General features: G+C 39.2%; 1 protein-coding gene across 5 annotated transcripts in view; it reads left to right on the top strand.

Annotated features, from left to right (window-relative positions):
• The window catches only part of LOC126867603 (sestrin-1), a 152,853-nt gene that overhangs the window by 47,016 nt on the left and 91,213 nt on the right, over positions 1-14,624 (top strand). For all 5 annotated transcript variants that reach the window (XM_050622286.1, XM_050622281.1, XM_050622285.1 and 2 more), the window contains one exon: positions 1,980-2,009. In XM_050622286.1, the coding sequence (XP_050478243.1) occupies positions 1,980-2,009 (30 nt within the window). The remainder of the gene's footprint in view (positions 1-1,979; positions 2,010-14,624) is intronic.

The raw sequence follows: 14,624 nt of genomic DNA, 5'->3' as shown, positions 1-14,624 counted from the left end.
AATTTAATTTCCCAGTTAACGTGATCGCATAAATATACATCGCGGTTCTCGCTGCTTCTCTTTTATTCGTTCGTGAATACGCGCGAGATCAGGGCAGATTTCGGTGACCGTACTTTTAGCCAGCAATTTCCGGAAGGCGGCCACGTTATCTCTATTTTATGGAAACAATCGGTGATAATAATAACAAATCAATGTTTCTTCAACGCTGACTGTACAGCAAACAAGTTAAAAAAAGAAACGTTTCGGTAGAATTATGAAAGCCCCGTAAAGATCATTGACAATGGCCAACTTCGATTTCGTAGAACTAGGTGCCATTGTTTGATGATGTACTATGTAGAGTATCGCTCGATACACAGCTGTAAACGTCGTGTTATTTTCTCGGTACACGTTGAAAGTAGTATCAGACAAAGACGGGTAAATAACGCATCGATTGTAGTGTAAATGTTTGAACAGATTTCACTGATATGCATTCCTTCCTACCATTTGTAAGACTCGAATAGCTAAAGCCATCTTCAAGGCGAAATATGCACTTGATATTCTTTCTCGGTTTCAGTTAAAATATCATCGTGGAAATATATACTTGACCGTGAAATGACCTTCAGAGACCTCCGAAATATCTTTCAAGTCTCAACCCATCGATTCCCATTTCTCACGTTCTAATACGACTTTTCTTTTGTCGTCTTTCTTTTTGGTTATCAAGTAATCAACGTTATTACGATCAAATAATTACGATAGAGTTAAAAATTCTCGAATATTCGAGATACAAGTCGAAAGACAAAGTCGGAGTACAAGTATAATTCAAAGACGTTCTCGTTTCATTTACGTAACGTCTTTCCCTAGTTCGAAGAGAGTTATCATGTTTCAAGAGCGGGCAAGGTTATTAAATATATTATTTAGCGTCAGTTATTTCCATATCGAAGTGAATCACTGGTTTGGTCGGCTACGGATAATCTGGATCGAGGTGAACCAGAAATTTGAACGCGCGAAAGAATATGATAGCCGTGATCGGTCTCTTAGCGCGTGTATCTTGACATTTAAATAGTGTCCCGACGGGACTCAGCGACGATCTCATAATTAAGTCGAGTCATCGCGGCTGTCTTGCTTTTCAGCGATATTACGATAATTTATTTTCGAATTAGAAAACAAGTCGTGAGACTATAACCGTTACCGCATGACGAAGGAATTCATGAATTTCAAATGTAGAGAGAATGTTTTATTCGTTCCAATACTGTTGAAATTTGCATGAAGTTTCTTTGAGCTAGTCATCGCTGTAAAACAATTTATTTAAATGTCTCGCGGAAGGAAATTTCTCCTTCTTCTTCGCTTTCACGTTATTTCGTTCGGTTCGGGACACGTACGAGGATAATGAAGGTTAATTAGATGGGTTGACGTATCAAGCGTTAAATTAATCCTTGCACGTTATCTACAGTCTCTTGCGGAATATATTCAAGCATGACAGCTGATTGCTGCAAATTGGCTTCAATTTCCTTCAATTTGCAAGCGACTAAAAAAAAAAAAAAAATCATGTACCGTGGGCGGCATCTACCGACCGACCAAACTCGTGTGTAGATAAAGTAGGCACTTACGTAGGTAACGTAGCCTTTCGTCTCGTTTTTCACGGAAACGTTAGTATCGAATTCGTCGACAGATGGCAGGATGACGCTTGCTCGTGTGAATTTCAATTCGTTCTCCAGTTCACGGTCATATGTGTGTCAGCTTGTTGTTGTGCTCGCATCGCGATTAAAATTAATTAGTATGTACATACATAATTCGTTAATGTTTTTTAAGCAACATGTGAATCCACAACATTCGTATCACCTACTAAGGTAACGCTTCTCTCCCTCTCGTCTACTCTACGACCCTTAATATTATTATCGTATAAGAATTTCAAACGATAGAACGTTAACCCTCTTTCGTAATAGCCATTGCAAAATGGTGTCGATTGTAGGACTAACTCGACTCGATTGTTTTTGTTTCAGTTGCCGGATCTGAACAACCTCGATGAAAAGGTGAGTGCTACCAACGAATTCCCATTCACCTATCTCACGTTAATCGCGATATCTTCAGGGTAAGTGAAATCTGAGATCTTTTCGTTTTTAATATGATGAATATCTCTGTAATTGCTCGAACGTATTTCAGTAATTTCATATCGTGCTAACCATCGAACTTGGATATTCATCTCGTATTAAAATTCGCCTGTTTCCTTTAATATCGTATAATATCGCGTATAAATCTAGCGATATCACGTTCGAGGGGAGTCCGTGTTAATTGTTAGATACAAGATTTTATGGTGGCTTAAATATTCGAGGCAGAATTAAAGTGCTACGTGACTGGAATCACGAGTAAGCTGTTCGTGAATGAATTAAGCTCACGCAAAGAGACTTATGTAATCTCCGTGAAAAAGATACACGTGAAACCATTAAGAACGTCTCGAGGCAGAAGTATGCGGCTTACGATCGTCGTTAATGCTGGTAAACATCTTTGAAAGCGATTCTCGCGCCTCTTGACCTGCGCGCGCATGCCCCTGAATTTGTTTCGTAGATTATTTTTGGCGCGCTATTAGAAACGGGATTGTATTTTTTGTACCAAAGTGATACACTGGTATTTATACTACCGCGTAAGAGATTAGGAATTATTGCGTTAGATAGTAGTACAGTTTATAGCTTTCTTTTTCTTAAGATAGTGCACGTTATATTTGAGTTTTTAGTTATTCGATATTTAAGTTTTTAATCCATGAATATATCTTATCGTAACATTTGTAATTAACCTTAATCGAAGAATAGTTCTTGGAAAATCGTAGACATACAGGTTCCGTTTTAACATTTTTTCACCCTAATAATCATCCATTATGAAGTGAAGGTTGCTTACATTTGAGACGTAGCAATCACAGGATTTAAATAGGTCCATTGAATCTCCATATAGCGTCGTTTTGTTCGGTTTTACCGAGTTTTGTTCCGACAGTATTAGAGCGAAAGGATGGTATTAGGAGCAATTAGTCTAATGCAAACTTGCACGAGAGCCAATCGCTCCTGCCTCGTCTTCCTGTGTACGAACTTAATACCCGTTTCATCATTCGCGAGTTAGAGCATGGAACGTAGCCTATCTCGATGCACCGCTTCTCGAGTCATTTAATCGGCTATTACACAGAACACCGAACCCCGTTCTTAAGCATCCTCGAACGCACAGTAATTCTAGTCATCATGCAATCGATAAGATCGATCTTATAATTTCGATTTACTGACATGGACTCATTAATTTGTTTACGACGGGTTTATGAACTCAAAAGCAGGAAAGAAACCGAAAGCCATTTCTTATCGAGGCTACTTATTTGGACTTGTAATCGCACCTGCTTTGTCTTTTCAATCGTCCATCAACTTTGGTAAAGTGCGCAGGTGTTTTTTCATTAATACATTAATCCTTGGTCGATACGTTCCATTTATTAATACGTAGTTTATTGTTGACAATATTTATAGCGAACAGTTGCAAATATAGCACGTTTAAGTAGAATTGACCTTCTATACGCACACATTCTATACACACATATTCTTTTATATCTATTTGATAGCTGTTTATATTCAAGCATAATTTTTTTACTGTTATACGCTTCCCACTAATCTAAAAATATTCCGAGAAATTTATCAACGTCTCCTGCGTATTATATAATCCTTCGTTCAGTCAAATGCTAGGGAAGACAATTTTTTTTTTTTTTTTTTAACAAAAGTAAAAGTTCAGCGGAGAGAAATTCAAGAGTGAAATTTTGCTTGAACCATTCGTAACCTGATTTATCTACGTGCGATCGTATCGTTCCACGATTGGTTAGTAGATCAGTGGCCTAATATTTTATTACAACGATCAAGCTGTCTTTCGTCGGTTTGATTGTTTATTATGTCGGAGAAGGAATGTTAGGAAAAACCCCAATACACTAGTTCAGACTTTTACTATAGCCGCCCTTAAGTAATAAAAATAAGAAATAGTCTTAATGTTCCAATCTGACTTTATGACGATGGGTTTGGGCTCGAAGTGACATGACAGGTCACCGGACGTAGCTGCGATCACGGGAGGGACATGCACCTGACAGAGGTATGAAATGATTATACGGCTCTCCTTAAAACAAAGATTAACCCGAGAAGCGGGGGCAGGAGTATATAAGGGCAGCCTCTTTCGGATTGAGTTAGTTATAGCGAGAGTTAGAGTTAGTTAGTTGGTTAGTGAGTCGTTGGACGAATTGCCGATTGAGTGATCGGGAAGTTACCCGAATCGAGTAGCACGTTGATACGAGTCCTCCTGTGGACCGTGGATTCGTTGTCGCCACCATCTCGACCATCCTATTACCATTACTCGTAGCGTCTGGCAGTGTCCACATTCGTACTGATAGAGATTGGCTACATTCGCGACGGTCAAGTAAGTAAAGATTCATCGAACGCCCCAAAATGTCAACCTGACTCCGACAAGTAGATACAGCTTGCCATTCGTTCGGATAGTCCTCTCGCAGAGGCTACAGTTTCTAGAAGTGTTTTAAAATTGACCGATTACCGAGGAAACTGGCCTGGCGTTGTGTACGCCGAATCGACAGAACATAAGTGGAACCACGCGGAAACGAATCATTAAGATAATTGATTGTGAAACAACGTGCTCTCCTTCGATCGGCGAGCTACACGCGAGAAAAGACACGGTTTATCATTTGATTTAAGCGTTGTTCCTATCTTCTATACTATATCTGTTACATCACCGATATTTCGTGTCAGGACGTTGTGTTGTTTCGTTCGAAATCGAATTACATCGATGGAAGCGGAGAGCGGTTTAAGCAAAGAACGAGTATTTCGATGAAATAGCTACGTGACTATTATCACGTTAATACCATTAATGAGATGCCATACAAAAAGTGTAAATGATTCTGCTATGACAGTTATCTCTTTTTTCTTTTATATGAATATGTATCGTGATGTTCTCGGTGATTTCCATACTTACCTGTTATGTATATGTTCTTCGGTTAATCGAAACGAATTCGATCGAACGTTCTATTAAAATGAAATAACGTTCTCGATCGAGAAACGTACGTACATACATTATCTCTTGTTTGTTTTCCGTGTCGTCGTTTCCAAGCATCGTTGGTGTTCGATTACTTGGAAAACACCGTTTGACGGAAACCGAATTAGTTTCGTAGAACAACGAGACCACCGTTCTTCCTCCGGAAACGAGTTCTACGAACGTTTCCAATTATACATGTTTCGAGAGCTCGGAGAAATTGGACTGTGACGCGAACGTGACAAATTCTTCCGCTGTTCCGTGAATTGTTCGAACTTTACATTTCATAGGAATATTTTCATCCGCATGCATACACATATATACACATATATACAGGGCGGTTGGTAACTGGTGGTACAAGCGGAAAGGGGGTGATTCTACGCGAAAAAAGAAGTCGAAAATATAGAATAAAAATTTTTCGTTCGAGGCTTTGTTTTCGAGAAAATCGACTTTGAATTTTCGCTCGATACGCGTGCACTTTATCGCGTCTCGTTATAACGGATCTCACTGTAGATCGTCTCGATGGAAAAATTAAAAAAAAAAAAGAATTAAAAAGAAAATTTTTATTCTATATTTTCGACTTCTTCTTTCGCGTAGAATCACCCCCTTTCCGCTTGCACCACCAGTTACTAACCACCCTGTATATATATCATATGTATCTATAGTAAAAGTATATTCAGTTTTCATTTTTCCAACTGCACCATCAAGTTATTCAAGCGATATTTTATTCATACTGTTACTATGGGATTCTGGAATATCTCGAACGTTATAGACATTATTGTAATATTATATCTCTCTCAGGTAACGTGCGAAATAGTTCTGGACCGTGGATCTCTATGCAATTTCATATTTTTACGAGAAATTGAAGAGAAATAAAAGTCTCAAGAATCTTCGATTATAACTCGCAAGTTCAGATTAAAATTTTTAATCTGAAGATTTCAACCGATCGTGAAAGTTGACGTATAGCGCTGTAACTGATTACAGGTTAAGGTCGAAATTTACGAAGATCGTTGTAATCAATTGATTCGTATTAAGCTGAAAACTTGTAAGAACAGTTTACCACATCGATCGTAATCTTCCCAAACGATTAACGTCCTCGCGGTTGCGTACGTTTACCTAGACCTGCGCAACACCACGCGTAATCGTCCTCACCGCGTTATGCAATTCAGCTCGCGGAATAATTCCCTCCAATTCCACGACGACTTTACTCATTATCTACTTAACTCGGTCATCGAACTCTCCGCTGCTTTTTATCGCTGTTCCCGCGTTTCTTCTGCGCTGCGTTTTCTTCGAAATTACAGGAAGGAAAAATAGAAAGAAAAACAAGATGCACGTTCGCCAGCTGTTTCGCGTAACGATCGCTTGATTGCGAACTTCACGCGATTTTCACGCGATTTTCGCGTAACAAGTTTCCCGGTATTCGGGTTAATGCGTTTTGGCAGCCGAGAATCGGTCGTTGAGCTCGAGGAAATTTAGAAGAAATGATGAAATTTATTCCAAAATTTCGGTTTTGCAACGGTGTTTCGAAACAGGGTGCCTTCGCACACGGTACGATGTAAATAGCGAAGGAATCACGGAAGGAAAGCGTGTTTCCCCATTAATCAATTTATAATTCTCAGACAACACTTCAAATTTAATCCGTTCGTCAAGGAAGGCAAATTAGCTCGTCACCTATTATTACATTGTCTTCCGATTAGATCCGATTAACGTTAGTACTTTAATATTATGTATCTAGGTGTGCTATATATAATTAATTGGCAAATCGATATGATAAAAATAAATAAGTATATGCAATCGTATTTCTATCTCGATGGAAGTAAACATCAGTACTGGCAAAAACTACTTACCACCTGGTAATTGCAAAGTAATTGCAAACGGAAAAGTAATTACAATTCTAATACCAGGCGTTTCGATGTGTTCCAGTTCTACCGTTAATGGGTTAAGCATTCACCTACCAAGTTATGGAAAATCTTTAGTATTTGCGATTAATTATTTTCAATTCTTGCGGTTGTGCGAAAATATTTCGAAATTTTGCGATAAACATAACGTAGGCGCCAGGAAAGAATTTTTCTTGGTGTTTACGCTCATTTTCGAGACGGACGATTTGTCGTGAACAACGATAGCCGTCATGATAAACTGGCACTTAGTAAAGTAAACCAGACAGAAATCAGCAAACATTGTCGCTAATTATATCGAATTTAGAAGAAGCCCTAGTTTTCGTGCCAACGGACGCGACGGTTGCTCGCCCCGGCAGGCTACGCCGTAGGCTTGAACGACCATCCAGAATTTGTCAATTCGATGTTTTCTTCGTTCTTTTTTGGATCCAACGTTGGACGAATCTCCCATCCCACGGATTATCCGCAATTCGAGCCCACGCGTGAAAAACGTGCGAAATAGCTCGATGACCCCGCTCCGAATCGCTAGACGGGAATCAGCCTCGACGCGTGAAACGGTCGTAACTACCAAGTCATAATACGCAGTGGTTAGTGGAACAGATATAGTTAGGACGTAAATTCAAGCATTCAGTGGCGATACCCAGTGTTGCAATCGTATTTAGGGTTATACGTGGTATACAACCCTTTCAACTTTAGCCACTTTCTTCCACTTGCTAGTAATTCGAGCAAACCTATAAAAACTAATTGAACATCGATGAAAATCGAATCACTTTGGAACCGCTTAAAACCTGCCTCTCTATATTTTCATATAGATACGAAAAATAAATCTTCTATTCCATATTCGATCTAAAGATTAGAATGCTCGCATTAGGAAGAAAGCCTTGAACCACATATATGTATTGTATATTTAAGTTCTCACAGCCATCGAAATATCTCAAGCTACTTATTTCAACCATCGAAGCACATCGATTCTAACGCTGATCTAACTTATACAATTTCTTGCCATCTAATATTTTTTATTATTTATTGGCCAAAGCGTATGCAGCGATACAAAGATACCGAAGATACTATGCGTGTCCCTTGAAAGTTAAATCGCGCGCGCGTTCTTGCATAATCGTTTCACGCTAGCGAGAGATCCGTCGCGGAGAACAGCCGTGTTTGCATATGTACGCGAGCGGTGTTGCGCGCGACTGGCTACGCTCAGAACCGGCCGTAGGTGCCTTTAGAGGTTAAGAAAATATCTGTGTCACTCGTACCGATTGGCCGACCGGTTGCCAGATAGTCGTTATATACAGGATGGAATTTGCATGCATATTCAAGCGACTGTCGGCGCCTGCTGCAGCGAAGCATCGAGGTCGTGGTTCGATCGAGGAGCTTCTACTCTGCGTCAAAGTCTGAGAGAGGAACGACCAATTTTCGGTGAAAGTAAATGTCTGAACTGAACGATCGAAAGAAGTTGTTACGTACATTTCTTTTTTCTTTTTCGTCGGCTTTGTAACCGACTGTTGCAGGGATTCAGGAAGTTTCGTATCTTCCAGATAGAGAGATCGATTTTGATAGGTTTCGTCGATGATTCAATCCTGGCCTTAAGCGTGTAATAATATTAAATCACAAAACGGGTTATAATAATATTAAATCGCGAAACGGGTTATGGTTTGGACACGAGAGGAATATGTTTGCGACGAACTTTAGAGTTTCAACTTCGACTTTAGCTTGAATTCTTCGGTAAGAATTAGATAGAACAGGTACAAAGAAAGAGTGTAGGAATTAGTAGAAATTACGTATAATTTTCATTATCTCGGACTTAAATATTCGGTAAAAGAAGAAATAAACGCAAGGGTGTCGATATCACTTACTCAAGAGATATTTCTTAGCAACCGATTCTTAATAAAGATACGCGCGAAGCATGCTCCATTTATATTCTATTAAGTACGCTTAAGTACTCTTCGAAATTCTCGCAGAGTTAGCAAGTATCTCTTCAAATTATAAACATGCTCCTTAGAAAGTTTATGTAACTTCACTGTACCACTCCTTGTTTTCCTAATCGTCTACAGTCCTTAAGCTTGATCCTCGAAATTCCTAATTAATTCCTCTGAATAATTACCACGCGAAATGAAACATCCTTCTTTTATAATTATTCCTTATTTCCAACAATTCTTTGGCCTGAATCCTGTGGCTCTGCTCAAATCGGAGCGGTGGCGGTTGGTCGCGACGCCTCGATTTTGCGCATTGTGTGCAAATCGAAGAAGAACGCGTGTACGCACAAACGCGACTAAAGATCGGCATAAACAACCCCACGCGGTGCTCACCTATTAATCGTGTACGACACACACACGAACGACCCGTACATGGTTGGTCTTGATAGGTAACAGTGGTTGCCAAATGGCGATTGCTATTAATAAATACGTAAGATAATCATTTGCGTAACGATGATCGCAAATTTTCACGATCAATCGGTCTTTGGTCAAGACCACTTCGATTTGATCCTTGACGAGGAGAAATATTTAGTAGTTTTATTAAAAATCGATGGCCCGAAAGGACGTTGACGATCGAAGAATGGAATTATAAAAAAGTAGCGATTTTTATCACTCATCAGATACAGCGTCTTTTTCTGGAAAATCATAGTAAATTGGTCACACGTGGTTTACCGAAGCGCCAAGCGATATCTGTTCGAGCGATCGTCAATCGTTGTCTGAAAAGTAAAAAAAGAAAATCGTAGGTTGTTCATAAAGGGCATTGTAATATGCTCTATCGTCTGTACGGTCGATATATCGTTATATAATTATAGAATGATCGTGAATCATGTATGACAAGCGTCTCATTGATGTGATCGAATTAAGCGGCTATAAATAGATGTTTGTTGGTTACTTGTGGCAGTTTAGTGTCTTAATATCGCTACCTACGGTCGATCAGATACCTCTGCCGATTATTATTGAATGACGCGATGGCCTGGTATATAGATCGTTTCTCTTAGTACCTGTTCACGGTTAGCCGTTTCGTGCTTACGCAAAACGAATGTTTGCTCGTATGCAGACGGTGTTCGCTTGTTTGCGGTTTTCTCAGGTTGCCCACGTGTCTTTTAGCCGGCGATAAATATAGACGATTATTAGGTGCACCTCGAGGAAAACTGACCTCGGACTAGAGGCAAAATGGTAAACACTATGCGGGTCTGTTCCGTGAACACAACATTAATTGAACAGTCGATAAATGTAACAGAAGCTATGCGGGACACTTGTGTTCAATGAACCACTTCTGCGTCGTTTCATTATCGTGTCTCGCGTCTTTACTCGCTCAAGGAACAATCGGCCGAGTTCCTGGGCGACCAAGGGTGAAAATGTGAGAAAACAAGACGAGTATATGCAATGTTAGATTTTATTGTTTATCAATAACACAATACCATACACAATATTGCAGTCTACGAGTGTGGAGTAAAATTTGTTCGTTGAAGGCCTCGTTCTCACGAAAATCGTGTTTGAAGATGTCTCCAAATGTGGGCATAGTCAATAGATTTTTTCAATTCGGTGATCAGGTTCTGCCAACACTTTCTGTAGATCGTATTCGAACGATCTTTCTTCAATGATCGATAGGTGAATAAATATACTATGATCCGCGGATGAAATGAATAATAATAGAAGCCCATTTATTCGAATTCTGTTTATTGGGACAAAGTCGTATTTACAATTAGCATCCGATTAAATGGAATATTATCGAATGCATTTTATTGTAACTTTCTGAAATTTCTAACATATACATATGCGAATTCCTACGTGTGAGCGTATGAACGAGCGTCGTTGAAGGGTGTCGTTCTATAAACTGTGGCGGAGGAAATTTTTCGACTACGATTATGATACGGTGTTGCACATCTGGAACGATATTCGATCGCTTTACGTGCAGATTGCTCGCAACGATACGCTGTGACGAGCGCACTGGAAGTTAGTGCAACGAGACGCTAATAAAGTCGATCGTTCTATCTCTGCGTATTCTCGCTATGTATGTATGTATAACGTGTAGCACACGCATGATAATTACTACTAGTAGTTGGATCCAGATTGAAACTATCAGGTTATCGCGGCAGGTTAGTGCTTATTACACGTGCAATATAGGCGTCGAATAATATTCCATCGTTGATATATCGAATAATTTACCTGTTCTATTAACCTCTTGAACGAAACTGGTAAACACGTCGATTTAAATATCGTTCAAATACTCTGTTTATACCATGCTCTGTACATACAAGACGTCAGAATGTCGCGCTATTTAAAGAAGAAAGGAGCGGGGGCAAGCAAAGTATTATAGCTAGTGCGAGATGTGGGAACGTAGAAGAGGGGAATAGATATTGGAGGCTGGAAAAGGAAAGAATCCGCGAGAGGAATAGCGGCAGGTTGAAACATCCGATGGAGGACTGCACAGGAGCAGAAAGAATAAAAGCGAGCGTGAAGAAGATTCCGAAGGATAAGACATAGGAACAGGTGGAGAAATAGTTAAGGAAAGTAGAAAGAGTAAATAAGGAAAAATATGGAGAAAGAAGTGGTAAAAGGAAATAGCAGAGATTAAAAGATGTAATAAGCAGACGGTTAACAGCAGGGGTGGTTGACAGAAATAATAGTTGTAGAATAGGAAGAATTTCTAGCGTAGATTCTCAGTATTTAGTAACTGGGTTAAGGATAGCATAAGAATAAAGTATGATAGGATGAGTGAGAAAATCCGACGAGGAAGTGGGTGGTTTAGAAAATTGTAACTAAGTCGCATTTCTTGGCTACAAGTATGGCTGAATAATTTATTAACGTGTTGTGCGCTGTATCGCTTGTTTATGAGTGATGTTTTCCTTCGTCTAAGTAGAATTTCACGAATAATTCACTAGAATTTACACAAAGTTAACAAGAGGTTTGTAACAGACGGAAATATATAGAAATTTGTTATAATTACTAGACATATCAAATTCATGCTAGTTACGAGTAGTCTGTAGCAGAATCATATGATATGAAAGAATAATTAGAACGAATATCTGATGTGCAAAACAATGGATATGTTAATGCCTGGTTTAAGCATGATTTGACGAAAAACAATGAAAATTATCGTAAATAATGTATACCGAGTCGTTTCACGAATAATTAACCTCGATGCTTTATGGCGATATTCATGTAGAATACGCGATATTTCTCAGAGAAATAAGAAAAACATTTATCTTCTGATCTTAATAAATTCGACCCTGAAGAGGTTAAGTAATTCCTCTTCCGTTGCATAGGTCGTAAGTATTAGAATCGAAACGAGTTAACCGCGCATTCTTTCGCAGATGTACCATAAATAGGGATTTTCACGGCACGTTTGTTATTATCAAACTCTAAATAAAAACGTTAAAATTATACGCGTGACTTCAGGTTCCGTGGTTCTCGAAAATTCGCGAAGCGAATTTCTTTTCTAGCTGACGTATCTGTCGAAAACTGATTTCGTTATCGTACAATCTCGTCACACGCGACTACGTTATACTTGGAGAAGCATTTTCCAATGCAACTGGCTCTCACGTTAATTTTGGTCATCGTACGGTTAGGAATACGTTTTGCAACATTCGTCGTTCGATAATTTATTTACTCGAGCACTCGTAACTCGATTTATTTACAAAAGGAACGCGTGATATCGATATAATTCGTCAAATTCCAAATACATTGCCAATGCTGCCGCATAGCTCTGTTAATAGCTTCGGTATTTTGTTATTCCGAAAGCTGTTGGTTCGATGCTCGAGCTAAATCTGCTTTCGATCTTCTTCCTTGCCTCGGGAGACACGTGTCTGCAGCTATTACAAAAATAAGCGATCTCTCACTCCAACTGCTTTCTGCTTTCTCTTGTTTACCAGAAATTGAGATAAGAAAAGTGTGTTAATGGCATTGACGAGGACACCGAACCATCTCGTCTTGATCGAATGAATTATATTTCAAAATACTTGCGAGCAAGTGTAATAGTAAAGAATCAAAACTCTTTCTGACGTCAAACGGGTGTATACAGATGTACGAAACAAACAAGTACATAGAGCGAAATGCTATTTATTTATCGAAACTTCATTTGTTTGAACGAAATTTTAGTTAGTAACCAATTAACCTCTTGTCTCGTGACTTTGTTTTTTGAATATACACGTCAACGTTATTTACGGCTTCGTTACGATGTTTGAGGAAAAGTATTGAAATATTGTATCCATAAACTTGCTATCTCAGTGATCTGTAACGCTTGTAACTGGAATTAAACTCAAAGCTAAGATTAAACTTTGTGTTTGATTCTGAATCATTACCACGAGTATGGCGAGATATTTATTATAAAGGTAGGGCGTTCATCGAATTCGCTTGTCTAAATGTAAAATCTTTTCCCATGAATGACAGAAGCACGAGGAAGAGAAATACAGTTCGAACAAAAGACATAGAGAAAACTCGTCGAATTTCGGTTAAACGAATTGTTTATGTCCGCTGGATTCAAGTAAATGAATTCTACACTCTCGTTCTCGTCCAATCGACACCCGTGAAAACACGAAATGCGGCGATCGAAGGTGCGAACGCCGATTGCCCAGACAAGAGAAATTTTGAAATCCCGTCGCGTTTTTCGTGTTCCGCGTCGAAATTCGATAAAGAGCCTCTTGTCGAGTCCCCACCCGTTTCCCTGCCTTTTTCTTGGACGCCTTGTTCTGCTCGTGGCGCGTGCTTCTGTTTGTAACGAGTGGCGCCAAACCGGCATGACAGCAGGACTCTCTGCGTCCCAGATCGAGTTATTCTATTTGTCGAGATCACGCAATCGGCCACGGCCCGTTCACGTTCTTCTGTGTATATACTGCTGTATACACACGCGTGGGTACGAGGAAGAGGGCCACCACCGTTCGAGAAAACGAATGTGGAACTTTTAATAGCCGGTTTCGCGAGTCGTGCGAAGGACATGATATTCTCTCTTGAGGAGGATCCGCTTTTTTATGACAAGAGAGAAAAACAACGCCAAAGCCTGGCTGAAATTAGTCAAATTATTTAAATTTAAGCATCGTCGAAGTACACTACCGCGAACCTTTATTTAACGCTTCATCTGGATACCAAGTCGTTTTCAACCAGTAATTTCAAGTAATTTTTCATCATCTTTCGTGTTTTGTATAAATTTCGTCTTACCGAGAAAGATTAAAATGACATATACCAATTTAATAAATTAGTCGATGATATTCTAGAAAGTTGGAAGAGTTTCGAAGAATTTTTTTGGAATTTGTGAAAACGCAAAAACCTGAAAGAAGGTGCATGAACCTAAATCAGCATGTAGACGACGTCAGTAAAAATAAGGTTGCAGATGATGTGTTAATTAAGATTGAAAGGAACAGCAGTTGCTAATCTGATATTATTTCTGGTTTCGTGTCATTTTTCGTGTTCCCTCTCGATCGAAATGAAAATTTTCTTCCAATATTTCGTAACGTTTTATTAATTGCTTCGTATTAAATCTCGTTTATTTCGAGATCATCCGTGTTGACCAATAAATAGAATAAATTAAACATATCGATACAAAAATTAGCCAAGGAACTGGTTTAATCTGAATAACGCTCAACATCAGGATCCTCGACCTCTTCTTCCGCTTGCCTTTCAAGTCTATGATTTATCTATCGTTCACCGAAGCTCTCGAAGAGATATCTTTTTTTTTCGTCCTAGCATTATGTTGTTTACATTGAATTATGCGAGGCAGTCACATGATGCA

The sequence above is a fragment of the Bombus huntii genome, chromosome 7 (assembly GCF_024542735.1).
Source record: "Bombus huntii isolate Logan2020A chromosome 7, iyBomHunt1.1, whole genome shotgun sequence".
Taxonomy (NCBI): Eukaryota; Metazoa; Arthropoda; class Insecta; order Hymenoptera; family Apidae; genus Bombus; species Bombus huntii.
This window is presented reverse-complemented; position numbering and strand designations above follow the sequence as displayed.